The following is a 27,851-nucleotide window of genomic DNA, read 5'->3' on the forward strand; positions in this document are numbered from 1 at the left end:
CTGTGCACTTTGACTCTTGAACCTGTGATTAGTTGAAGACTGTTAGTAAAAACTAAAGCACTGTGCAGGTAGCAGGGTTTCCCCGTTGCACAACTGCAGTGTTCAGCAACTCACCTTGGGAAATCTGATTCAGTGAGTTTCCTTCCAGATTGCACAACTCATGGAAATGTATATATTAAACAATATTTTCACCTCCGTTCTTTGGGGAGATGGTGGGATATGTTAATGAACGAAGGTAGGTTCCCCATCCTGTGGAACTCTCGTGTGAAACGTCTTCCCTCCAAAAGCTCTGGACCGTGACCCAAGTTTGCGGTGTACCGCGTTCAGGCGGGGCTGTGCCGCGGCGCTGTCCCGCAGCCCGGAGGCGCGGGGCGGGCTGCCCGGGCCCGGGATCGCCGCCCCTTCTGGCTCCGCGGGGGCGCCCAGCGCCGCGGGGAGGAGCGGGCACCGGGACCGTATAAGGCCCGCCCGCTGTCCCGGCTGCGGCACTCGCTCCGCGGCTCCCGGCGCAGCCGCTCCCACCCCGGCGACACGCGGGGACCTGCCCGAGGCGCTCCGCAGCGCACCTGTCCCGGCGGGGAACACCGCACCTGTCCCGGAGGGGGACACTGCATCGCAGCGCTCCGCACCTGGCCCATCCGCGGACACCGCATCGCATCTTTTTGCTTCTGTCCCGCTGGTGTCACCGCACCTGCCCCAGCACCGGTGGGGGTCACCTCCCCGGGGACCCGTTCCCATCTGCTTCCTCCTGCTTATGCCAGCCCTGCAGCAATCCCTCTGATTTTGGAGAAGGTTCACGGTTCCAAGGGTGAGTTCCTCCGGTAGAATGGGGCGCTTCACCGTGTGGGACTATGTGGTCTTTGCGGCCATGCTGCTCATCTCAGCCATCATTGGTGTCTACTATGCCTTCGTGGGAGGGGGACAGAAGACATCGAAGGACTTCCTCATGGCAGGCCGGAGCATGAGTGCCCTCCCGGTTGCACTCTCCCTCACCGCCAGCTTCATGTCAGCCGTCACGGTGCTGGGCACCCCTGCTGAGATCTATCGCTACGGTGCCGTCTTCTGCATCTTTGCCATCACCTACGCCCTGGTGGTGCTGTGCAGTGCTGAGATCTTCCTGCCCGTCTTCTACAGGCTGGGCATTACCAGCACCTATGAGGTAAGGCAGAGTGGAAAGAATCTCTCCCCAGCTGGAAGGAGCTGGGAGGCTTCTCATGCCTACTTTCTACATGTCTGCCCTCCATATTCTCTTCCCCCAAATTCCCTGCACTCTTGGCTGTCCTGTATCACTTCACTCCTAAGAGCAGGCTACAACCCTCTCTGTCCTCAAGTCTGCCCACACTGTCTCTGCAGACAGGTGATGCTCAACCCAGCTGCCTTAGCTCAGGAGCTGTGTGTCATACCAGATTTGTTTCCTCATGCCAGACACTCAGTTCAGTAGGTGGATTAATCCTAGTGCAGCTTGGATGGTGACATGTCATTAATCATCCGTAATTAATATACCCAAACTAGAGCACAAAAGCATCTACTATAGGAACCAGAGTTTGGTTTCTAAGCTTAGGTGCAACCACAAAAGTCCTCCTTTTTCAGAATATGTATTTGTGCTGTTCCTAGAGATTTTCAAGAGACCCCTTGTCACCTGAAGTTGTTTACTGAGTGTCTTCTCTGTTACGATTATACAGGGAAGTCAGAAAATGCTTTCTTCCACCAAAATAAGACAGAGCTGGTCTTCAGCCCAGCATGCAAATTAAAGCTATAGCAATCAGCACAGAGACAGCTGGGGTAGTGGGATAATCACAGGTCGAGTCTGAGAGTTTTGGGGTGGGGAAGCACCTGGTCAGTGCTTTCTTCTGATTCAGAATGTTTATGTAACCTGTTTATCTTCCTGCATGGAGATAGTTCCTAGCTGCAGTTTTGGAAGGAAACTGCTCTTTTTGCAGAGGACTTTGGGAAAGGAGCATCAGTGCAGGTGAAAGTCCTTCACTGGCTACTTTGGTCTTTAGCATTTTATTACACTGAACAGAGACATTGCAGCACTGGAGGCTGCAAGCAAGATTTGTGTTGGTAGATTTAGATAAGAATTCAACAACATAACTCTCTGGTGTCTTCCAGTATATTTTAATCTATTAATCTTTGGACTGTCATGATGATACTTAAATAGAGCTCTTTTAAATACAGGCTTATGGTCATGACGGGAAACTCACTGGTTATCTTATCACTATTATTACTTGAATCAGTAATGCACCTATAAAAGATACATATTCTATTTGTGGACAGAGTTCAGATTTTTAACAACCTTTTGTGTCTGTCCAGGGGCTCAAGACTGCTTCCCTGTGTGGACATGTCCACAGATCACATTTTAAATGCTCAGCTCGTGAGTGAGCCCTTTGAGGTACTTCAGTGTTTATCTGTGTTGATTGAACAGATTCATCAGACAAATGAGATTTCTTCTGTACAACCACACACCAAGAGGGTTTTTAGGACAGATAGTGGTAAGAAATCTGCTCTACAGCATGACAGACTCATTTAGAGGCTTGATAGAAAGTGAGGGTTCCTGTTTCACAAAAGGCTAAATTTTGACTTACCAGTAGAATATAGCAGGCTGCCTTGGAGAGTGCAGAAGGTGAGATTAACATGGGGAGAAGCTGCTGACCACTGAAAATCATCTGCCCTCTCTTGCAGCATTTCAGATGGACTCATATAATACCAGAGTTTCCAAACTGACTAAGATGTAGGAATAGTCACAATGTTTTCTTTTTCTCTCTGCTTTCACAAAACTAGCAGGTTCTATTTTCTGGCTGCTATGTCATTGTCAGCTTTTAGGTTACCCTGTGCAGTCAAGAGTTGGACTTGATGGTTCTTTTATGTCTTTGCTCCTTTCATCTCAGCATATTTAGTGATTCTGTGATAATATGTCTGGTCTTTTCTGTAGATTCCCTTGTATAGTGACTAGCTTATGTCTACTTCACTTGTTTGTGTGTTATTATGCAGTGGTGAGGTCTGTAAAGAAATATCAAACCAAGTTGAAAGAGATACCAAACAAGGGGAGTCTAGGAGTTTTAGTCATTCATGAAAATGTAAAACCTACTCTCTGCTCTTTCTGCATTGCTCATCTCATCACTCTAGTCCTATCAATAGTGCCAAATTCAATATAAGCATTTGTTTTTTCTTCTTTTTTTGCAGTATTTAGAACTTCGATTTAATAAATATCTACGCTTCTGTGGGACGGTCCTTTTCATAATACAAACGGCAAGTAAACTTCAAAGCTGTTCTGTGGTCCTCGGGGCCACCAGAATTATTTGGTTGGGTGTAACTGGCTGTTTTCTCTGAGCAGCTGATGAGGTTACCACAATGCCTGGGTGGCTGGGAGCAGGAGAAGCAAAGGTCTGCTCCACAGCAATGAGGTGGGGAGCAGGTGCTGGGCTGTCTGCCTGTTGGGTCTCTGTGGGCGCTATTGAATACCCAGAGCAGTCACTTGACACCAGCACCATGCCAAGAGATGAGCAACCCTTCACTACAGGACAGCAGCATGAAGAGGAGTCATTTGCCTGCCTGCTGGAGAAACCTGCAATGAGTTCAAAATATAAACATGCGCCAGTTATCTACAGTGGCAGTTTTCATCCTCTGGTGTGAGGATTCTCAGAGTCTGACTAATTCTCAAAGGTCAATGAGAAGTGATGAAACAGGTTGTCAGGAGCTGCCATTTACTCACTGCACAAGGGCTTGCACCACCACCACTGGAAAAACCTTAGGTGTCTTCAAATGGTGAAGTAGAAAATTCCTGCCCTGGGGAATGTTAAACTAAAGCAATCTCTGAAATTACTGTTGGTAGTTTGCTGTATTTGGCCTTTCCAAAGGGTCACTAAGGGACCACAGCTTTTAAATGTCATTGAGCATATGTCAAATGCACCAGAACAAAAATGTGTTCTTTTCACAATTTTGAAGTGGGTTTTTGTGGTAATTCAAAGTAAGAATGACTATACAATCAGAAAACTTTCTAAGTTACATGCTTGTTCTTTGTCCATTTTTGTACTTTTTAAGGCACACCAAAATTTACAGGGCAGTCACACTTGGACCAGTAAGATGGTTCCCAATGCAGTGCTCATTACTTATTTGAGCAGTGCTGCTTAGCTTTTACAGGTTTTTTCAGATGTACAAGCTCATGGAAAAAGTAGAGTGCTGGCATGTGTGAAACCTGACATTGTTTCACCAGCACATATGAATACATCACAGTTGCATAAGTTGGAAGAGCTAAGCATAATCTTTGCCTGCAAAGATGATAAAAATAATTCTATACAACTTAAATATGTGCTCAAGAAAGTTAACCAAAGATCTGTATGTGTCTTTCTCTGCCAAACACTTGAAATTTAACCTGAATAAATTAAATACTAGTGAGGAAAGAAAACCTCCCAAGATTTCAATGGTGCAATTTTAACTCTTCTGTGAATATTAATACTTAAAAGAAAGTAAAGAAAAGGATATATAATAATGCAACCAAAAAAATCCTACTGAAGAAGTGGAAAGATTGTTACAGTTCTGTTTAAATTGACACAAAAATGTGATCATAATTGTGACAAATTTTAATTTCTGGTGGTTCAAAACTTCTGACACTTACTTGGTGTGTATGAGAAAGCTACAAGTTCTCATGCTGAATCCCTTGAATTAACAGGCTTGAAGAGGTATGAGTTTGACTGATGGTCTATTAGAAGGAGAAAGAATTAACTTGATGATTGCATCCAAACAGCTAAATATTCCAATGGAAACCAGTAATAAGTGCTGTATGTACTGGAACCAATACTATTTAATAGTATGTCATTAATACCTTCATTAATGACATAGCTAATGAGAAAGAGTTTACCCTCAGGAAGTTTGTGGATGACACCATGCTCAGCGGTGCAGCTGATTTGCTAAAGGGAAAGGACACCATCCAGAGGGACTTTGACAGACTTGAGGAGTGGCCCCATAAAGTTCAACAAACCCGCGTGCAAGGTCCTGCGCATGGATAGGGGCAATCACAAATATCAGTAAGACTGAAGGATGAACTGATTTGGAGCAGCCTTGCAGAGTGGAACTTGGAGATAGTGGTGGATGAAAAATTTGACACAAGCCAAAAAGTCTGGCCACAACCAAGAAAGCCAATTCTATCCTTCACCAAAAGAAGTGTGGCCAGTAGGTTAAGGGAGGCAATTCTCCCTGTCTACTCCACTCTTGTGCGACCCACCTGAAGTACTGCATCTAGATATGGGGTCCCCAACACAAGAAAGACATGGACCTCTTGGAGAGGGTCCAGAGGAGGACCACAAAAATGGTCTTGGGGGTAGAACACCTCTCCTGTGAAGAAAGGCTGAGAAAGTTGGGACTAATTATTAAACTTGGAGAAAAGAAGGCTGTGGGGAGACCTTATTGCAGCCTTCCAAAAGGGCTTATAAGAAAGGTAGAGAGAGACTTTTTACCAAGGCCTGTAGTGAAAGGACAAGGGATAATAGTTTTAAACGGAAAGAAGATAGATTTGGAGTGGATATAAAGAAGTTGCAAATAAATTATTTGCAACAAGGATAGTGGGATACTGGACCAGGTACCCTGGAGAAGAAGTGCAATGGCCTGGAAGTGTTCAGAGTCAGGCTGGATGGGGCTCTGAGCATTTTGATCTAGTAGAAGGTGTGCCTGTCCATGGCTGGAGCATTGGACTAGATGTTCTTTAAAGGACCGTTCCCACACAAACCAATCTATGATTCTATGTTTCAGCAGCGCATGCTGACAGTCACTGTATGGACAGCAAGTTAAACATTGGCTGGGCTAGACAAGTGTCAGGAGCTGGCTGGGAGGTGATGTGAGGAGACATTCACCAGGGGCTAGTCAGAACTGGCAGCTTTCATGTCATACAAGCTATATCTCAAAATCAAGAGAGGACTCATGGCACTGAGAGAAACAAGTATGCACACACATTGGCAGGGAGTAGCACACAGGTAGGAATAACTATTTCCCCAATGGCTGCCCTATCCCTTCTGGCACGTGCTTGTAGCAGGTGTGCAGCAGAGGGTAAGGGCAATTAGATTAGGCTGGGTGAAGCAGCTTCTCCATACTAATTTCCTCATACAGCAAGAGAACTGCTCACTCCCGTTACCTCTTGGCTATGTTCCCAGCACAGCCACTGGCCATGTAGTAGAGCTCCACCTCGGGGACTGGTTTTCATTTGCTCAAAAGCCATGGCAAGTAATTCAGTGGTTAGCTTCTCTGGTTTGCCACCTGTGCCTGGTGTGGACACTTGCAGGAAGGGCAGAAGCTGGCTGAATCTTGGATGACACCTGATTCTGCTGGTTTTCCATACCCAAATCACATCCCTGTAAAGTCAGGGGAGTCCAGCCATGGAAAGCTGATGCACGCCACTTCACAACATATTGGTCATCCAGATGCTTTGAATCAAGACCACTGACCTTCACAGAAGCCATCAGCACGTTGGAAACTGTATTCTCCTGACCCATGTCACAGCTGAACTTGTAGCAGTAATAACAGTGCTAAAAAAGCAAACAGGATTTAAAACCATATACAAAGAAATTAAGGATATCAGTGTATGGATCCCATTGTGCCCACAAAGGTAGATGGTGTAGCTCCTTGATTTGTCTGTACCTTTACTGTGGTTGAAAATACAGTCATGTATGGCTTCATTTTGAAAGCTGAAGGTTATAATTCCTTGTAACTCTATCTGTAATGACTAATTAATGTCATCTTTTGTGTTCTTACTCACACAAATTATAGCTGTATACTGAAAGGCATATTGATCTCAAGATTGAGAAAATGATAGTAATAGATTCCTTGACAAACCATGTGTAAACCTCATTAACTTCATTTTGCTCTTGTTTCCCTTGCAGTTTTAAAGGAATAGAATAAGTTAATTATAAAAGCCAGGAGAAGATGAAGATGGATTTTATATTTAAGAGTCCCTGGTATTTGTTTTAAGAACACTAGGCTGTGAGACTGCAGAGTTTAATAGCCTCAGATATTTGTGTTCTAATTGGAATTATTTGTCAACAGTTATGCATTTAGGAAATATAGACTACATAAATGCTTGAAAAGAAATAATCTCAGAAAGTTATCGCCTTTCCAGGAATTTAAATTTGTTTTGATATTTTTTTTATTTTTTTTCCCCGCTCTAGACTTTATACACTGGTATTGTCATTTATGCTCCAGCTTTAGCACTAAATCAAGGTAAGATGAATATACTGCAACTGTTCCTCTACTGATAAAATTTCTTCTGTATATAGTATTGGTATGGTGGGTTTTTTTTGGTAATGCAACACCTGAAAATATAGCTCAAGGCTTGACTGTGAAGTCTTTTAATGGGAATTCATAATCCTAGTCCCTTAATCCCTGCCTGTAAGGAATTACAGAAGAGATTTATGGGAAAACTGGCTCTTATTTACTTTACCTCTGATGCAATGCCTGTAGATAATGGCTTATTCAGAAAAGTTGAGAAGACTTAAGTAAATTTTGAAGGCAATGCAGGCACTAAAGACAAATTTAATTCCTCTGGTTAAGTGCTAATCTTCAAGATGAGAGCAAGGCAAAAGTTCTGTAAATATGATTTTGGGCTGCCTGGAACTGTTTAATATGGTCTGTTGTTTTCCCAGGAAAACCAAGTCAACAGCAAAGAGGTTGTTAACTTAAGATGTTTATTGTGATATTTACTGAGTTAAATATGTCCATTTTCTACTTCACAATGACTCTTTGATTTGAAAATGAGCCGCATTCATTTCTAAAAGGGCAAAAGCTTTTCTATGGAGCCAACTCAAACGTTTAATCTGACACCATTAATTTGTTCATTTGGCAAGAAAAGGGAATAACAAAATGCAAATAAAAAAATTAATCATTTTGGCTAGAATCAAGTCATAGTTTTTCTTTTTATTGAATTTTTTTTTCCCTGTTCATTGAACAAAAAGGAAGAAAAAACCCAACACTCTGTGTACTGATTTCCTCCAGGGTATAAGTCCTACGGGTTTTGGGTCTTTGATATTTATATTTGCCTGGCAAATAGATGCTAAACCAAGCTATGACTTAGCTGGGTCCTAACTAGAATAACTTATCTTTTTCACTAGTTTTGTTTCAGTGTTTCTCATTAGCCTGTGAATCTGGCTCTGTCAGGGAGCCCCCTGATGCCCTGCCTGGCAGCCGGTGAGCATGCCAAGCTAGGGCAGTGACAACCTGTGTGTTAACCACAGCTCAGTGCTGTATAGCAGAAACATATGAGCCTTAAGAGAAGGAAGAATAAAAGAAAGGCTTTTATTCTACTTCCAGACAATGCTTGAACAACCTTTTCTCTATGGGGAACCCCCATACTGTTTACTTGTTTAAATCCCTGCCTAAGGGCTTGGTAGCAACTACACAGGTGTTTCAAGGAAGGACAAGTATTATAAAACCTTCCTGAGTTGGGACATATTGGACATGTTGTTTGGCAGCTTTCACATTAAAGGCAAATAGCTTCCTACATCCTGAAGTAAATCTCAGCCTTTTAGCATTTTCCAAATCTGTAACAACTGTTTCAGTTTTAGAACTGGTTAGGGTGAATCCCATGGTTTAGGCACACTAATCTTTTCATTGCCATTTATTCCTCCTACTTTTGCATTTAATTTATTTCTAGCTTTTTCCAGTAATTGACCAATCTAAAGTGTTTTATCCCCAATGCCTCATTCACACTGGTGCTGTTTCCCTCTCTTTCAGTCACTGGCTTCGACTTGTGGGGTGCAGTGGTGGCGACTGGCGTGGTCTGCACATTCTACTGCACACTGGTACATGAGCCCTTCAATTGAGAAAAATCTGTTCCTTTCACCACTCTCATCAAATATGAAATTTATTAAAAAGTAGCCTAATAATCAGGTTACTCCATGGAATTAAATTTTACAGGTGTAGCCACAGGGTCTTATTCATCCAGGGACCTCTCTGAATGCATAGGCAGCCTGTATGAAAATGAAATCTTTTTTGTTATGATACTTACTTGTTTGTTATTACTCAAACTTCTGTTGTTGCTGAAAGAATAGCAAAACAGATAGATTTCCCTTTCAAAAAATGCTCCCATGATTTTTCTTCAGAACTAGTAGGGTTTTGCTGCGCAATTTGTCAAACCTCAATGCAGCTGTAAGTCTTGTGTGTTGTTGAAGAGAGCCACTGAAAATAAATTGAACATGAACAGATTGGTCTTTAATTTACTGTTAATTGACCAAGTGTCTAGAAATGATGAAACAGAACCTCAGTGGCAAATTTATTTGCATATGGTGAATTGAATAATGTTTATTTTTATTCAGATGAATGGTATACCTTCTGGAGTTAGTGGTACTATATAGAAGTAAGATGAGCACTGTCTGAAAATTTATCTTTTGATACCAACTTCTGAATTAGAGTATGTGGTGAAGGAAATACTGGATTAAACTATGTGTATGGCCAAAGTAAACTCCTATGCACTTCATAAAAGGGCCAGGATGTCCTGAATAGCTTTCATAATACAATTCCTAAAGACATTAGTACAGAATTAGTTCCATTAAAGATGAAGATGAAATTCATCTATTACACATTATACAGATGGTATTGTTTCTGTTGGTTGAATGTGAGCACAAAGCAGGAGTGTTGATGCCTTGTTGTACCTGATACGTGCTGTTCCTCTTGCAGGGTGGTCTGAAGGCAGTGGTGTGGACAGACGTTTTCCAGGTTGGAATCATGGTTGCTGGATTTTCGTCTGTGATCATACGAGCTGTGGTGGTTCAGGAGGGAATTGGACGCATTGTAAATGATTCCTACCACGGAGGAAGATTAAACTTCTGGGAGTGAGTTTTTACTTGCAGAGGATGTGCCTCTCTAATCCTACAAATAGAGCTCATGTGACTAACTGTGAAATTAAACTGCTACTGAGGGAGGAGGAAGGCTGAAGTTGTGACCCAGTTTCTGTATATTTTTAAACAAGCTTACCTAGTTTGAGGGATATTTTTTAGGTTTTACACCATGCAAAATCTTGGAAAGAGAAAACCTTTTTATTTTGTCAAGTAGGTGTTTTAAGGATACATTTGGGATTCCACTGAAAGAGAATGGTGAATGAGAGAACACATTTGTATTATAATTACAATTTGCAAACAGCTGATTTGGCATTTCAGGGACTGGACCAAAACAAATGGGAAAATAATAATTTTTGCCTAATCTGAAAAAAGGAAATGTTTTTCTTTTCTTTGAAACAAAAAAAAAGTAGTTTTAATAGTATTTTACCCTCCATTATTGTAAGTAATCATAAGCTAAAAATATCACTTTACAAGTTCAAGAATATTCACTCTGACAATGTTGAATCAAAGACCATTTCAAGTAAAAAAGTTATTGAACCTTTGATGAATACAAGATTCTTCTGAGAACCTTCACCCAGTGCTTAGTGAAAGTTTAGTATGACAAGTATTGTGATTTGTCCTTTGTCTATCAGTTCACAATATTAATCAGGTTGTTCTGCAAAATTCTTCACCAAATTCTTCAGTAATTAGTCTGTGTGTATTTTTTTTTCTTCTTATGAGTAATAATTTATTTCAATCTGTTTGGCTCATTTGCAGTGGTTGTACTGCATTGATTCTTCTCCCAGTCACAGAGTTCACAGATGGAAAAAGAAAAGGAATAAAGGATGTAATAGGTGAAATAATACTACAATGTTCACCAAGATAAATATAATTTATTGCTATATTAAAGTTTGATTTAAAAATAATAATTGTTCATGGCCACTGAAAATCTGCTATTTACTTAAAGCTAAACCAGCAAAATGTTTTATAGAGTCTCTGTCCACAAAGGCTAGGATTGTAAACACACCTTTATACTGGTGTTAGACTGATGTCCCTCTAGATAAGCAGGCACATTACACTTTTTACTGCAGCATCATTTCATCACAACCATCACAGCTATCATACAACCTTACATAAGACTGTAGTTTATAGGCAAATAAAGCCCTCCAGCTTCACCTTTGGACAGTTTAGAGTGCTTCATTGGCTCAGGATATCAGCTTTGAGTTTTAAAATTTGCTTTCTGTGGCTTTACATAAAGTTAGAGTAACTTAATGTTCAAAATCTGGCCAAGTTAAGAACGTTTGTATTAGAACAAGCATGGAGAAATTATTTCCTCTAAGCATTAAGGTCTTTACATATTAAGAATACTTTCATGTTCTGAATTTGGTTTCTCTTTTTCCTCTCATTGTAGCTTTGATCCCAATCCTTTGCAAAGGCACACCTTCTGGACGATTGTTATAGGTGGGACTTTCACCTGGAGTGGTATATATGGGGTTAACCAGTCTCAAGTCCAGAGATACATTGCATGCAAAAGCAGATTCCACGCAAAATTGTAAGTTACTGTTTGCAGTAACTGTCTGAGTGTAGCAGTGGCTAATTCTTTATTATTCTTTATTATTATTCTTTATTATTATTTATTATTATTCTTTATTATCTTTATGTAAGTTCTTTATAGGAGTGACTTATTTAGAAGGAATGTGGAGGTATTTTTTCTGTATAAAATACATTTATAAAGGCTAACAACTTTTGCCTTTTGTTTTGTGGACCAGGTTGAAGAAATTTGTCACAATAAGTACTGGTATATGAATTACATGTGATTGCTGTTACATTGAACTTTGTGCCTGAATGTTTCACTGTGCCAGTATTCTCATATGGAAATAGCTGCATTAAGTTTATGCGCAACCCAAAGATCAAATATTATAGTACTTACACTGAAGCCGTATCAAGTATCTTGAATTGCCGCTCTGTTAAACCTAAATCATTGTTTGGGAATTGTAGTAGTAAAGAATAAAAACTTTTTTCCATAACAATGAATATAGGTATGAGAAAATCCAGAAATTACTTATTCAGTGATAAAATTACTGAGTAATTGTGTATTTTGTGTTCATAATAATCATCAACATATTTTTTAAGGAATTAACTCTGGAAACTGGCAGAGGGTTATGTTTTCCTTGAATGTAAACATTTCTGATGAGCCTTTACTCTAGAATGGAGTATATTTACTAGCTCTATTATCTTATCTTTATCTTTAGTATCATTGCATTAGTTCACAGCTCAGGATTTAAGAATTACTAGTGATCTCATGAAGTTCATTTATAGAAGAAATATAGAAGCACACATCATAACCATAGTCCCTATACATTCTGTCATCCTATGGTACAGTGACCTACAGAGAAGATTTATGAAGTCTTTCCCTTCATAAAGCTAGCAAAATGCCACAAGATCACACACCATTTACAAGTGGAATATTTTGTTTATATCAGTAAAGAAAATCTGCTTTTCAGCCATTTGTGCCACAGACCGGAATGAGCTGATGCTTGTTATCTTCAGCGTTCCCTGCCACATCTCCAGCACACCAGATCGCTTCTCTGCAGTCTCTGGCACGTGGCTGGTTCTAGGTTCTCAACACTACAGAGACACATCCCACATCTCCCTGGAATGATTGTGTATGGGAGAACAGACACATACATTGTGCCAGATTTGTGTGCCAGTCAGGCTGTTCTTCCCATCACCTGCTCCGCTTGGGGCTGTGCCCTTCTCTTGCACCCTCCCTACCCTCTCTGAGAGCAGAGACAGCTCCAGAATGTCTCAGAGGCAGAGTGTGACCAAAGGGAATCTGACACCAGGGCAGCCTCAGGGTAGGTTTTCTGAGCTGTTGCAGAAGCTTTGGCCAGGGCTGGAAGCTGTCTGGTTCTGTAGGCTGTTGGATGGAATTTAGGCTCTCATGTTGATGGTTGTGGAGCCTTAATCAGTAGAACCCTGTCCTGCTGGCATGCGTGGTTGGACTCCATAGCATCTTACTTGTGCCTCACTTGTGCAAGATATTTGCTCTGCATGAAGAAATCATTTTGCATAATTGCTGCAGCTTGCCACAACTATAAACACTGCTATTCTGTGGTGACTATCTAGTTAATTTTCAAATGTAATTAAACACATTTGGCAGGTCATGTTGTTGGCCTGTACCTCTTATTGTCACTTAATCTGTGCACAGAAGTGCAAAATGTCATCAGGTCCAAGTAATAGGTTTTTGTTACCCCCATGCCATTTACTATAAGGCTTTTTAAGAGACAGCACAGTATCACATCAGAGCTCAGAAAATAATTCCTTCACAGATCCAAACTTGCAGGTTTTGGGAAGGCTTTTAACAGTGGCACAAGAACAGGGATTTTCTCAGGCTTTGGGAAAGGATTTCACCCCATTCAAGAAACACTGTTAGGTAGGAGCACATTCTGTCATCTTCGAATGTTCATTAGGCAAATTGAACATAATGCTTATATCTGAATGATAAGAGGCACTCAGAGCAGGAGAGCTACACCGTCAGAAAAATATGGGCTACTAACACATTTTTGCTACTTTCCTTCCAAGATCATCAGCTGGCATATTTCAGTGCTAAATTCTTAGAGCCAGACTGAAACAAACAATTGAAAATAAGCTTTCTGCAGTCAAAATGCCTACTTCACCCAAACTCCACCCCATGTTACTCATGCAGAATTAATGGAAACACCTTCCTCCAACAGTGCTACAATTATTGTTCTCCAGTGCTTAGTCATAGGGTGTTCCATGAGCTGGGATGTAAATGAGAAGGAAAAAAACCAGCTCTCTGTCAAACACTGACTCAGTTTAAAAACAAGAATTGCTTAAAAACAAGACAAACAAATTTTGCTTCTATGTGTTCTTCTTGACATTCTAATCTTCACTACAGTCTCTAGGCTAATTCTTCTATTACATCTGTTCAAAAGCGTTGGATTGATTTTAGTCATTGGTTAGATTTTGTGCTATATCAGTTTCTGGGTGCTGTATATCAACATAGATTATGCCAGTGCGGTGCAGTAACGGCTTCAGCTAAGTGGATTCAAGACATCCAATCAATATGTAAGCGTCTATGAGAAGAGGACTGCTTCATTTTTACTAAATTAGTTTAGAGAGAAATTTAAAGTCCTGTTGGCTCTGTGTTTAGACCACCCCTAATTGCAAAAACAAGGCAAAAATGTAGAGTTTCCCCTACTATTCATAAATCAGCTTTTATTTAAATAGGTCTTTTCTAAGAGTTTGTGCTTGCCAATAACTTTTCTATTGTATAAAACTGATAGTTCAGTTAGTTAATCTACATTATGCCTTTCTGAAAATCTCAATTTCAATGTAAACAAGGCTTATAAAGTTGGGTTTACTTCTTCATTCATCCTGCTGGTCCTCTACAGAAATACGAAGGCTGTAGACCCTTGCTTTCTTTGGAACAAAAAGCACTAAAAGGCCTCCTGAAGGATTGGAAGCATGGATATATTTGCACAGAAACCAAATGTCCTCCCAGAGGAGATCTTACAGATTGGCACAGGCCCAGAGTATGTGATCTGTCAGGAAGTTAAATCACTATCAGTGATACACAGATAACCAGGAGGCAACTGCTGGAAAGGAACGCTGTTTTTCAAGGCCTTGCTCCCAGTGGGTATGTTTGCTTGAAATGACCACCGTAGGCAAGAAGAACTTTGTGACCCAGGAGATTTCAAGAGCTTAGACACATTTGAGAAAACTAGAGACTTAAATGGAAAACAAAAGCCCTCACTGAGCAAGGAAAACTATGTGCTTTTCGCTGCCAATAGAAGCCACCTGTTGTGTGGCATAGGCAGCATTATTGCCTGATGAAAACACATTTCTGGTCTCACCATCAGCTGAAGCTGAAGCTTGCATCAGGACGTGGGGAGGTGATGGAGTTTCTGGATGATACAAGACTCATCATGAAGGGGAAGCCCTGGCTTCTTGAGAATCCCTGCTCTCTGGAAGTAGCAGCCGGAGGTAGCTCCAGACCAGTTCCCAGGCCCCAGTTTCTCACTGCTGCTTCCCACAGAGACTGTCTCAGGAGGAAATGGGGGATTTGTAGCTTTACAAGGGCAGCTCCAGCATTGTGTTAGCATGATCCTACAGCTCCAGAGGCAAAGGAGTGCTGGTGCTGACTATAACTCCACAGTTGGATCTGGGGCACCCTGCCTTACAAATCTGCTTGGCATTTGTCAAGGGGTGTGGCATGGGGGAGAGAGCATCCTCTGGCCTGCTGCCTGCAATGTACAACTTGTACACATGATGAAATGTGGGGATTGCTGTTTCACTCCCGTCAACTCCATTGTCAGGGGACAAGTGCTCAGACTGCGACACCAAAACCAGAAGTGTCATTTGTACATTTGGAAATGTGACCTCACTCCAGGTGGAGTGCTGGGAGTCATATGGTGATTGACCAGGGGTCTCCTCGGTGCAGGCGCGGGCACTTCCTTGCGTGGCCCTGGCAAGGTCTTTGTGGGATGTTGAGTTCTAACATAGCATTTCCATGTGTGTTGGTGCAGGTCCCTCTACATCAACCTGGTGGGACTCTGGGCGATCCTGGCCTGTGCTACACTGTGTGGGCTGTCCCTCTACTCCATCTACAAACACTGTGACCCTTGGACGTCCAACCAGGTGTCGGCACTCGACCAGGTAGGGCCCCACATTTCGGGGAAAGGTGGTGGAAGGGTATCCTTTCTCTGCAGCCATAATAACCAGACAAAGGCAGTTCAGGAGTCAGGGGGTTGGAAATAGTGACATGCTGGAATCCTGTGTCAGGCTGAGACCACAGTGTGAGGGAACACCCTGGAGAAAGCAGCAGACCCGTCCTTGGCACTGTTCAGTCCCTGCATTCCCCAGCTATCCTGGAGCTGCAAATCCCTCAGCGCTTTGTAGGGCGGGCAGCAGGGAGAGCTGCAATGTAGAGAGTGCTCAGTCCACCCATCTCTGCAAATGTGTGGGTTTTTCACTCAAAATGGGTTCAGGAATGCCAGCATTGCATGAAACTGCTTTGAAAAGAAGTGAGGGGAAGAAAGCAGCAGTGCCCTTGTGAGTGACTGTGGGTCCTGGTGAGGTGCTTTGTGTCATCCAACCTAAATTCCTCTGGGCTGATGAAGGCAAAATCCTTTTCAGATTCAAAACATACTTATGCCCAAAGCATACACCTGGAGGAAGGCTATCAGAGGGCAGGTCTTTGCTAGTGATGGTGAATCCTTCCCTCCTTCAGAGGAGAGATGGGCTATCAAACTGTGCTGCAGAGAAACCACCTCACCACTGATGATAACTTCTCCCTAAAAAGAACTTGAGCAGCAGATTTACCTGAGGAACAAGAGTTCTGGCAGCCCGTAGACTGTCCAGAGTCAGGGCCCAAAGAAATCAAATAAGTTCATTATTTTATTATATAAAAATATTTGCATTTTTAAGTCTAAGATAATCACAAGCTCTGGATAATGGTCCAATGGACAGTAGCTGGAAAGCCGGGAAAAGAGCACAGACAGTGGAGCACTTAGGCAGGACCACTTGGTCTTTAAGGGTAGAATAAAATAAGAGCCAAGGTGGAAACCAGAAGGAAATTAAGTTGTAGCTATCAGTGAAATTAATTTGATAGAGACTGAAAGCAAGATACTAAAAATATCATCTTGTCTGTGAAAATATAAAGTTTCATAGGAAGAAAATCTTCAAATTCCTCTCTCTTTCCAGCACTCAGATCTTGCAAATGCCATAAAATGGCAGACAGTTTCCAATAAGGAAATTGTTCTCAGGTGCTAATATCTGAAATTATTGGACTGTATATAATCCCCTTTTTGTCGAGTCACGAGCAGAAAAAGCATCTGTGGCACCCAGCACCGTCAAGGGAATGATGTACAGTACAGACTACCTGCCACCCAGCCCTAGCTTCCTCTACAATTGTTGCTGGAAACCAAGGTCCTGATGACATGGCACCTCAGCTAGGTGGTCTCAACAGACTCTCTGTAACTCTAGTGGATGTTTTAGGATTGTTGTTCTCTGAAAAAAATCAATAAATAGGGTAAGATAGGGCATTAAAAATTAGAACAGCTGGACAGAATACTGGTGAGAAGGCTGTAAAATACAATACAGTGATAAAATGAAAAATTAGCACAAGATGGTAATACTTCTTAATCTGAACTTTTCAGCTAATGCCGTTCCTAGTGCTGGATATCATGCGTGATTTTCCAGGAGTGCCGGGGCTTTTTGTGGCTAGTGCCTATAGTGGGACATTAAGGTAATTTAATAATCTGGAAACTACTTCCTCTTTTTCCCCTTTTTGGTTAGAGCTAAAGTTGCATTTGTACAATATTTATACTATATTTATACTATATTTATACTATAAACCATTTGTACTTATTTCTTTGTCTAGCTAATTTCTATTATTTGAAAAAATCGCTATGACCTCTTTGATGATGTAGCTTAAAAATCCATGGTTTCCAATATTTGGGTCCTAGGACTCAAAGCTGTTTGGAGTTCCCTACTAACAACATGAGGAAACAGCTAGCCACGTGTCATATAAAACACTAAAAAATCCTCCTCTGTGCTTTTAAAGCTCATCTGCTACAGGAATTTTTTAGTATTGTAGATGGTTGGTTACACCAAATACCTACAGTTGGGGAAATTTCCTATTGCTCATCTAATTTTCCAGTTTCAAACCCGCATAACTTCAAAGCCATCTGCCTTTCCTTACCCCTGATCTTTAGAGACCTCTTTTCCAGGGTTCCTGGGCTTCCAATTGCCTTGAATGAATCCCATGAAACAACAATCACCATATATTTGTACTGTAGGAGACAGATTGATACCCTTCTATCCCATACTGGGGAGTGTTTTGTTCAGCTTTTCCAAGGAATATCTTTAAGAAACATTGTCTTTCTCAATGAAGGCTCTGAGCAATAGCAAGCAGATAGAAATGAAGAAACTTACAAATGTGACACCAGAATATATTTATTTTTTTTATTCTGAATACTTGTAGCTACATAAATAGAGGGAACAGCCAAAATATTTGTATCACCTGCTGAATAAAAGCTGGTGGCTTGCAAGAGCAAGAGGTAAAGATCTAAAGATCTTTACACAGACTAAAGATCACCTGTTTTTTGCCTTAGGAGTGCTGGTTTCTCTGATCCCACAGGGAATCTACAGTAGTTCCGTTTGGACTAGATGCCTAATTTTTAGGTGACCATAATTAGATTATCTGAATCCTCCTCTGAGAGTGCATTGAAAGTAAACTGTGATTTGAGAATTTTTCCTACCCAGATATATACTGTAGATCATTTGTAAAGGTATCATGTATACTAGTAGTGTTTACAGCCTAGCTATATCTAGTAGATATTTCTATTCAGTTCTCCAGGCCCAGCCCAACTTTTCATCAGTATGTGCCTTGAGTTTACCAAGGATAATTACTTCAAACATTTTTTTCTAAGCTGTTTACTGCATTCTCTGGAATAATAAGTTATTTAGACCTATGCAGCAGTTACATTAGTTTTCTGACACTGTTCTAGACAGTGGCAGTTTCTCTGTATCAGTAACCTACCTGTTATGTATTATTTCAGTTTTTAATATATAAAAAATTGTATTAATCTTGCTTTCTGTAGTACGGTGTCCTCCAGCATCAATGCTCTGGCCGCTGTGACTGTTGAAGACCTCATTAAGCCCTACTTCAAATCTCTTTCTGAAAAGAAGCTGTCATGGATTTCCATGGGGATGAGTATGGAAAACATATTTTCTGCTTTTGCTTTACAAAGTGAAGGTTTGATTCAGATCTTGCTTATGATGGTGTATGTCTGGAGAAGTAATTCACACCAGTGGGACTATGTTGGTGGAACATTTGGGGGAGACAAGATCAGCTGCGTAGGTTTTACATAAATTGGGGGCAAGTGAGTTTAAGGAAAAAATGAAACCATCTTGTTTGGTCTTTAATAAGGAAAGATGCATCTGTGTTTGGTATCGACTCACAAATCTACAAAGCCAAATACCTCTGACTTAAACACCTGCTATTTTCCTTTTATCTGTCAAAAATGAGAAGCAAAGGAAGCTTTTTTGTAACAAGTTTTTTTTTAAATTGCTATGCAAGCAATAGCATTGTATCCCAAAACTAGTACAGAGAACAAGAAATTTCACATCTTCTGTGACATACTCTCAGACTGTCATTCTGTTTAGCTCCTCTGCTTACTCAAAGAGAATCAGAACTAGACTGAGCAGATGGTTTAAATCTGTGAAGTGCACTTGCCATGTCTGCTACTTGTACTGTCTGTGACCAGCTGCAGGTGTAGCCCAAGAAAGTGTTTGTAGTAAGAATGAAAATACCTCAGTCCCAACATGGTGTCATAGCCCATACCAGGGAGCACAGCAGACTGGTGGGAGGGTAGCAAGTATTAAATATTTTCACCTGAGAGGAGTTTCTTAAACATTGCAAACAATGCTTATGCAAAAAATGTTGTTTGTGGTGTCATGAGTTGCCTGATCACAATGAATAGTGAGATTAACCTCTTGCTAGAGCTGTGAAACTCATCAGGGTAGAGCTGGAAAAAAACAAGTAAGCCAGTGTTACGGCTCCTGGAAGGAGACACTATGTCATGGTGACCTGGGATGTTCTCTGTCACTGTGCCAGCTCCCAGGGATCTGCCAGCATTTACTCTTTTGCTTCCTAGACTTTAGACTAAGAAGTGAAAATCATTTCCTCAAAACAAGGACAATGACACAGGAGATTAGCTGAGAAATAAGAACAATAAGTGGGTTAATGCCACCATGACTAATCCATATGGCTGACATTTATTAGCTAATCTTTAGTAATACAAAGAAAGAAGATTTTGTCAAGTTTCCTTGATCTCTCCCTAATGTAAACAGAAACCTGACCTTTTGGCCATTTCAGGCTCTCTTAGAAAACTCCAGATGTTAGCACATTTATTTGGGAGATGTTGGGGCCATGTTGGGTTAGACAGAAACTTTTCCATTAGTGCTTTTCAAACTTTGGCAGATTTATACATTGTTCTGCCTTTCACACACAGGCCTGTTTTATGGTGGAGTCTGCATTGCTATGGCTGCAGTAGCATCTCTTCTGGGAGCCTTGTTGCAGGTAGGTGTCAGACAGCTTTTTCATGCCCATGTTGGATGACCCAGAATAAATTATGTAAGAAAATAATTGCTGAATACCATTATGAAATTAGTTTTTATTCTTTGTCGGGTACTGATGTGAAACTGCTCATGAATCAGCCTGTGTTTTAAGCATCCATATATCAAGGCCTGGCAGCTGTGTACGCACCAGTTAAAAAAGCCTCATAATAGCTTTCTGAAGATCTTCTCGTCACTTTGGAGGCTTTACCTTTCTTGTACAGCACCTGATAGCAGACTTTCTTCCTTCCTCAGGCAGCACTCAGCATTTTTGGCATGGTTGGTGGGCCCCTTCTAGGTCTGTTTGCCTTGGGAATCCTCTGCTCCTTTGCAAATGGAACTGTAAGTAGTAATTTAAAGACCTGTTCATCCAAAATTTATTGATAATTTTGGGCATCTCCTTCTCCCTCTCACACCAATAATTTGATGTTGGGCAGCAAGGGAGATGTCTTTGGTACATTTCCCCTTGCTCCCTTTCTTCCTCATCCCAAGGAAATGACAAAGAGAGCTGTACAGAAACTTGAATTTCCATCCCATGAAGAGATTTACACATCCAGACGGGGGAAAATAATCTGAATAAAAATGAAACTTTGACAAGGATTTCTTAAAACCAGTTTTAGAAGCAGGGACAATGCATCTTGAGATGTAGATGAACAACCGGTAGGCTTAGAGAATCCTGGCCTGTCTGAGCAAATGGGGATCAGGTCAGGAATATGGGGCCTAAGCACTTGCAGACCAAATTGGGGTATTCTCAGAGTGCTTCCATATGTAAAATTATCATTTCTAGAGGAAAAACCTTTTCCATCAAAAAAAGGATTTGACAAACTTTGTTAATATGGTTCATGGTTTAGTCTGGCAGGATTACCTAAACAATCATCTTGCCAGATTTACTAATCACTGATCTTTACCTCTTTGCTGTTGCAAATTATATACATATAGTAAAGTAAAAAAATAAATTACTAGCTCTCAGCCAAAACCCCACCTACCCCTGACATAGGAGAGACTTTTTTGCTAAAACTGGTCACATGAGAAAATTGACGAATTGTTTCTGTATTTGTTCAAGGAGGGCCTCAAATAAAGCAGGATTTTCCCATACACCATACAGGCCAAAGTTATCCTTCAGTTGTAAAGACAGTGGCCAAATAAAAAGTGGTATGCTCAGGAGGTGGGAGAAAACATTGTATTTCCCCAAAGGGGAGTGAAGTAAAGTCCCCAGCACTTCCCAGCTGTTTATTTAATTTCTGCTATGGAGATTACAGTTTAGATTATCTTGACTATTTCTTACTTGTCTGTTGTTGTTTCTTTCAAATATCTTTTGCTTTTCATGTGAATCCAAGTTTCAATTTTTGTTTTGCAGGGGGCATTTGTGGGTCTTGTCAGTGGCTTCGTTATTTCACTTTGGGTTGGAATTGGATCCCAGATTTATCCTCCACTTCCAGAGAGGACCAAGCCACTCGATCTCTCGATTGCAGGCTGTAATATATCCTCAGGAAATTTAACATCAACAGAAATTCCATTAACAACAGTTTTCAGCACACCAGGTGCAGAAAGGTATATGAGTTCATCAAGTGTAGTAACAAAGCATGTATGTTTTTTAAAGAAACACACACATCTGCAGAGTATTTTGGTTAATATAAGTATCCTTCTCTGGTTTATCTACCACACTGTTTGAGATGCAGAAGTTTTCTCCATTTTTATTTTTTTTTCCTATCAGACTGAAGTTTGTCTGAGTTATCCCACAACAGAAGTCAAAGTGAATCTTCATACTGATCTGAAAAGCTTCTGTTCAAATGAGTGCAAAGGCTTGGACATGCCTTACTGTGGACCACAGTTTTGAACAAAGATATCATTTATAGTTATTGGATTGACTTCCACAATCTGTCGCATGAAATCGAGTAATTGGCAGTTAAAGGGCAAAATGCCAGTTAGCAGCTCTACCTACAGCAGCTTGTCTGTGCAGAATAGTTCTATTCAGTACATTCAGAATGGGCACAATATAAGGGATTTCCTGCTCTCTGACACTGCCAAATGTCTTACTCTGGGTGATCACAATTAAATTTAACGTGAATGACAATACAGAGAACAGCAGGAACAGAAAGAAGCTGAAAAACCTCATTTCTAGGGTTTCCAGATCCTTACAGCTTAGAGCGTTGTACAATCAAGAGATACCCTGACACACACCTGGGTGCCCAGCATCCAGTTTTATAGACTACATCTCTCACATGAGCCCTTCAGCATTGCTCCTGGCTGCTGGGAAACACCTCTTGCAACAGAGCACATACTCAGGAAGAACAGAATGAGGTGTAAAGACAGTTGCTCTATTGTTTCTGGCTATTTAGAGCTTCATGGGGTTGATTTCCTTGTCTTTTTTTTTTTTTTTTTTTTTTTTTTTGGTGTCCCTTCTTTTAAATAACATCACCCTTGCTAAAGAAATTAATCCCTTCATCCGGATAACCGGGGTGTTCAGTTGTGCACTAGATTTGTAGCAGAGACAGGACTGTCCTGTTTTACCTGCTCTGTCTCATGCATTGCCTCACTCTCACTGTACTGACTGGCCTTGTCTCATACAAAGGAACTTGTTCTGCAAATTTTGGAACAAATTTTCAGTGCACATATGATTGTATGGAGGTAGCTCAAGATTACCATGTTGCTTGGTTCAGAAGTATCTCTGTATTTTATACATCTGGAAACAAACATTTTCAAGTTGTTTGGAAAAGGAGAGATTAATACCTTTTTGCTTTATTTCAGGCCTGCCCTGGCAGACAACTGGTATTCCTTGTCTTACCTCTACTTCAGCACACTTGGGACACTTGTCACAGTAGTTGTGGGAATAATTATCAGTCTCCTAACAGGTACTAGTTTCAGAGTATTGAATGAAAGTTTCAGAGATTGAATGTATCTCAGATCTCTTTCAAACTGAGATGTCCTGAGAGCCACAGGAAGTGCCAGTAACCTATTGTAAACACTGTGTAAAGGTTACTATCCTAAATTGAATTTCCTCCCCTCGGTGCTTCTGCATCCCAATCCTGATCTTTGCTCACAGCAAGTTACTACAAGTCTCTAAGGAGGAAGAAGTTACAGCGTATTTTAAAACCTAAGGGGCAAAAAAAAAAAAAAAGAAGAAGAAAAAAAAAAGACATCTGTCTTTCCTGTTTTATTAGATGCCTGCAGGGGCTGGAGGTTTAAGACTGGTCCCTGAACATGGCAACAACTCCGAGCAAAGATATACACCTATGCTTCTAGAGGACAAAAGCAGTTTTACTTTGAGTGAGTTCAGAGCACTCAGGGGCTGTTGTCTGCATCCGCAGAGTGCATGCTTTTCACCACATTCCTCAAGAACATGCCTAAGAACTGCAGATCTTCTGCATGGCTATTTTAGCTTCTTTCTCAGTTTCCTGGTACTTTTGTGCAAAGGGAAAAAGCAGCTTGCCATGGGTAGGAGTGGGGAGTTCAGTTCCAGCCCATGGTTTCACCACTTTTGCATCCAGGTCATTCACCTCATGCATGGCAGAAACAGCAAAAAAAGCAGGGTTCTCACAGCTTTACCCCATATCCCCAGGTTCATAAAACAGCCCTCATCTTTGAGGCTGTTAGATTTCAAATTTTTAGACTGATACACAACAGCTCCAGGACTATGAAACTCCAAACTTAGTAGACAAACTCACTTCCATTAACTTCCCTATGCCTTGCAACTAATAAGCACAAGTTACATTTATCTAATTTTCTTTTACTTCTCAGTTTTTAGAAGATTTCCTCCACACTTTCTTTCAAGCATATGCTCTTCCCACGGCTGTAGTGATGCTTGAACCCAAACATTGCTTTATACCAGGTAGGGATCAGGTTACCTATAGGCCATGAAACAAAGCATGAAAACTAGAAAACTCACTAAATCCAGATGAGAAATACTCGGCCCAAGAACAGAAGCACAAAAGAATTAACCCAGCCACAATGTCACCCTGCTTCTCATGGAGCAAGATTCCATTTAAGCCTCAGGTGGCAAGCAGAGCTAATTCCCAGCACCTACACCTCTTGTTTCTCTCCCAAGAACAGCTAATCTTCCATGCCTTAAAAATGCCCAGATATTCCATTAACCCTCATCTCCCCATCTTGGGCATGCCCTTAAATAATTTGCTATATAAATTGCTGGTGAGTTTGGAGACAGGAGTCTTGTTGACAGGAGCTGAGAACTGGAGCTCAGGTTTCAGGGTAGCACTTGGTGCCACAGCTCCTGGACTGGCAGAGTAGTCTCAGACATCACTGTATGTGATTCATTCTTTTCTGCTGATTTCCAGATTCAATTTTTTACAAAATAGGAAATCTGAGGAGGATCTAGGAGACTGGGAAATAGCTAATGCATTTCAAATAGACTTTGAGGGATCATTTTATATATTGAGAAGAGCAGGATATACATCTTTGTAAAGAAATGATCCTTAAGGTCTGTGACTGCTTGATGGCTTTTGCTGCATGACCGTGTCCTGCTTGCCTGGCCTGGTGCCCATAGCCGGGGTCTGACACAGGGTTTGCATGTGTAAAGCTGGCTGAATGAAACTTGCCTATTTTTTAGGAGGACTAAAGCAGAACACGGATCGTAAATTCCTGCTGACCAAGGAAGATTTCCTGTCCAACTTCTCACGGTCTGAAACTGAGCAAGTAAGTGTAATTGTGCATCTCTGATTTAAATCAATCTTTCCTCTTGGGGACAAATGCAAGCAAATTTCCTGGTTTACATTTTGCCAATTAGGGTGAATAGCACCTGATGCTGCCTGATAGGACTATCTGCTTTAAGGCAGTAGCAGAGCACAAGGCAGGTGGGAATAAGGCAGCTGCCACAGGCAAGGAAGCAGTTTCGCCACAGCTTAACTTCAGTCAATAACAGAGAAGCAACTGAGAAAAGGGATAGGTTTATCCATGTTTCTGCTAAAATATTCCCTAACTGGCCTCTGGGAAGCTGCCCCAAGGCACACCTTGGACTCAGCAAAGCTTCCTTTGTGAACATGTGTTCTCTACGGTTTGATTTTTTTTTGTAACTTTGGCTACTGTTTGAGAGAAAAACTTTCTAGTCAGTATATCTGTTTCCTAGCTCTCATCCTAAGAAAAAAAGGGGAAATATTGGGTAATAACATCCATTAGAAGGGAAAACACAGGGGATTTTTTTTTTTTTTGAAGTAAACTACAGAATACTTTTTAATCAATATCATCAGCTGAACATTCAAGCTCAGCTTTGTTCAGTAGTTCAGACAATAATCATATCTTTAAGATGGTCTAGCTTGCAAAATGTTTTTCCTCAATACTGACAGCTTCTTCTAAAATGATCCTATGCATTTCAGCTTCTGGATAAGAACACCAGTGAAAAAAGGGATATTTTACCATACAGCTTGCTACTAATTCTGCTTGCACAGTACTGGAGATCAACTATCCAGTTACTGTCATTCTCTAATGGGTCAACATCTATTTCCACCATCTGGGGATTTAATCCCTGAAGTCTTAAAAAAACCAAAAACAATCCACCACCCACATGGAAGTTAATGTCCACAGCCATACTTATTTTATGCCTGGAATCAGAAACAAGTATCTTATCTCTTATATGGCTAAGAGCTGAATAACAAGTGCTGGCATCACAAATAATGCAGAAAGTTGATGAGATAAAAGAATTAGAGCTAACTAAGCAACTTTCTGCACATGAAGAGCTCAATATCTCATTCTATTTAACAGAAATGCAACATCAAGGCAATGATGCATGTTAATCTGCTCTTCCTGTCACAGATGGGGCAAGGATGAAGGGTTGGGAGTCAATAGCTCAAAGACCTAGTGATGACATATCGCTACACATGAAAACAGCAATTAGAACTTTGCACACACAAAACCACTTTAGACAATTTGCAGGATAAGAATATTTTGTGTGACAAGGACATTTTGCACAATTAGTACCTTATGCAATACAAAACTTTCCATGCCCCTAGAAAAATACCATCTACTGCAATGAGTATTTGTGCTGTCAGCAAGCAAACTGTTTTTCTGCAAGGCACCCTGTATGTCAGGCCTGACTCTGCTGGCCAAAAAGAGGTCAAAGAGAGGAAGACTGTTTCCTCTGTTTCACAGCATAGCTTTTGTCTTTTGTTTTTTAGCCAGAGAAAGTGGAAGTGTTGAACTGGAAACCATTTACCATGGCAGATGAAGGAACTGACAACCCTGCCTTCAGCCACATTGAAATGGATGTTGCAAGTGACAAGAACAAAGTCAATGGTCTTCATATATGACACAAGGCCATGTCAGACTGTGAGGACAGTTTTGTTCATGTAAAGCACTGTTGACATTCCTGTTCTGGGTCAGTTACCAGCTCTACTGGGGTCATGGGCAGGCATCTGCTGAGCTTTGTGGCACTATCACCTTTGCATGACCTTGACATTAGTCAAGAAAGGAATCAGGTTTTTCTTGCACTTCCTCACTCTCTCACTCTGGCTCTTATTGACAGAACCTAAAGCAATGTTTCTATGTGAAATATTTGCCTGATGTTCTTGAGCCTCCTGGAAAAGATCTGCTTTTAATCTCATTTCATCGTCAGAGTGAATTTTTTATTTGGGAAGAGTACTGTTCACCCAGACATGGCTGCTTTTTCTGGCTTGTTTTTTTTTCTTTTAAGGCATTGAAAGTATGAAGAGATTAGGGTGTGGGACCTTATCAGATTGCAAGAAACAGTGAGTCTTTTTTTTGTATGGGAGGTATATTTAGTGCTACATGGTTCCTCTGTAGAACTGATTGAGAGCATATTTATTTTGTTGGTTTTGTCGTCTGTATTTTTTTTAACCCACTTGTTTCTTGGTTACCTGTACCTCTCCTCTGTGCTTACTGCTGGGAGCTGCAAGAGTGACTTTGGTGGTGGTAATAGAGGCAAGAGTCAGTGCTGTCTTTCCCTTCATGCCCCATCTCCGTCTTGTCCCCTGTCTTGCCCTTACAGAGCTGGTCCTCATGAAGGAAATAATCTATTTAAACTTTTTATTCAGTGCCATAGTCCAGAACCACAGTAGCCTTCTACTGCATGCCCAGCTTGCTGGCCTGGGCTTGCTTTTGCACTGAGCTGGGCACAGTGCAGCAGAGATATCAGTAAAGAGGATTCCCTTTTGGGTATACTGGACAGGAGTAAAGGCTGCATCTGCAGTTGCCACAGCAGTTCTCTCCAGAGCTATGAGCTGAAGCCTTAGCCCTCTTTGTTCTTGCTGTACTTGTTTCCACTCTGGGGATTCAGATCAGGCAAGATTCAGATCTGGGGGTTCAGATCAGGCAAGTGCACACTGTGTTTTGGCAGGCATGCAGAGCCCCCTGAACAATTCTCCAGGATGGAGAAGGGATCACAGAGGATGTCATATTCCGAAGGCTTCTCCAGGGCTGCAGGGCTTATGGAATGGCTTATCCTCTGGTGGGGCTGCCAAGAGAAGGTTAACAGCCTATCCATGTGAGACAATGCACTGTGCTGGTGTTTGGGAGGGTGAAAAACCCCATTATTTCTCCTGCCTCCTTTCGGGTACAGTGGGGAACAGACTCTGACCCACTGTGTTGTTTTTGTACTTCAGACTTTTACTATGGCTGTACAAGAGTGTTTAAAACTCTCCTGTAGCAGCAGAATCAAGTTGGAAAATTAAAGCCATTGCCGGAAAGCTGAGCTATGAAGCTTAGAAGGCAGTCATGCTTGGGAATCAAGTGAAAAACTGACTGCATGCCTTAAATGCTTTCTGAAAGTTACAATGCATTTGTACCAAGTACTGAGCTGCTGTAACTTGGAATATGACACAGTGTTAGCTTAGCTACCTTGACTGAGGTCCTGTAGCATCTAAATCAATTTTTTTCTGTGCCTTTGTGACAGAGGGCACTTGATGATCTACTGCATAAGATGAACTATTAAGATCAGAAAAC

The 27,851-nt window shown here is 41.2% G+C and overlaps 1 protein-coding gene across 1 annotated transcript; it reads left to right on the forward strand.

The window, feature by feature from the left end:
- Positions 1–496: 496 nt before the first annotated feature.
- Positions 497–27,176, forward strand: LOC131592397 (sodium-coupled monocarboxylate transporter 1-like). Its single transcript, XM_058863872.1, has 15 exons — positions 497–1,159; positions 3,184–3,249; positions 7,155–7,206; positions 8,716–8,783; positions 9,658–9,812; positions 11,209–11,349; positions 15,350–15,479; positions 16,982–17,070; positions 18,428–18,540; positions 19,841–19,908; positions 20,199–20,285; positions 21,301–21,494; positions 22,692–22,795; positions 24,508–24,593; positions 26,069–27,176. Exons 1-15 carry the CDS (start codon positions 827–829, stop codon positions 26,198–26,200), a joined length of 1,818 nt encoding a protein of 605 aa, XP_058719855.1. The 5' UTR covers positions 497–826; the 3' UTR covers positions 26,201–27,176.
- The last annotated feature ends 675 nt before the right edge of the window (positions 27,177–27,851 follow it).

This window comes from Poecile atricapillus, chromosome W, assembly GCF_030490865.1.
Source record: "Poecile atricapillus isolate bPoeAtr1 chromosome W, bPoeAtr1.hap1, whole genome shotgun sequence".
NCBI classification, from domain to species: Eukaryota; Metazoa; Chordata; class Aves; order Passeriformes; family Paridae; genus Poecile; species Poecile atricapillus.

Excerpts from the sequence above, each read along its gene's own strand:
- LOC131592397 (XM_058863872.1), top strand. The coding sequence starts at position 827 with ATGGGGCGCTTCACCGTGTGGGACTATGTGGTCTTTGCGGCCATGCTG. Across the intron at positions 8,784-9,657 it reads GCACATTCTACTGCACACTG|GGTGGTCTGAAGGCAGTGGT; the intron begins GTACATGAGCCC and ends TTCCTCTTGCAG. Across the intron at positions 24,594-26,068 it reads CACGGTCTGAAACTGAGCAA|CCAGAGAAAGTGGAAGTGTT; the intron begins GTAAGTGTAATT and ends TTTGTTTTTTAG.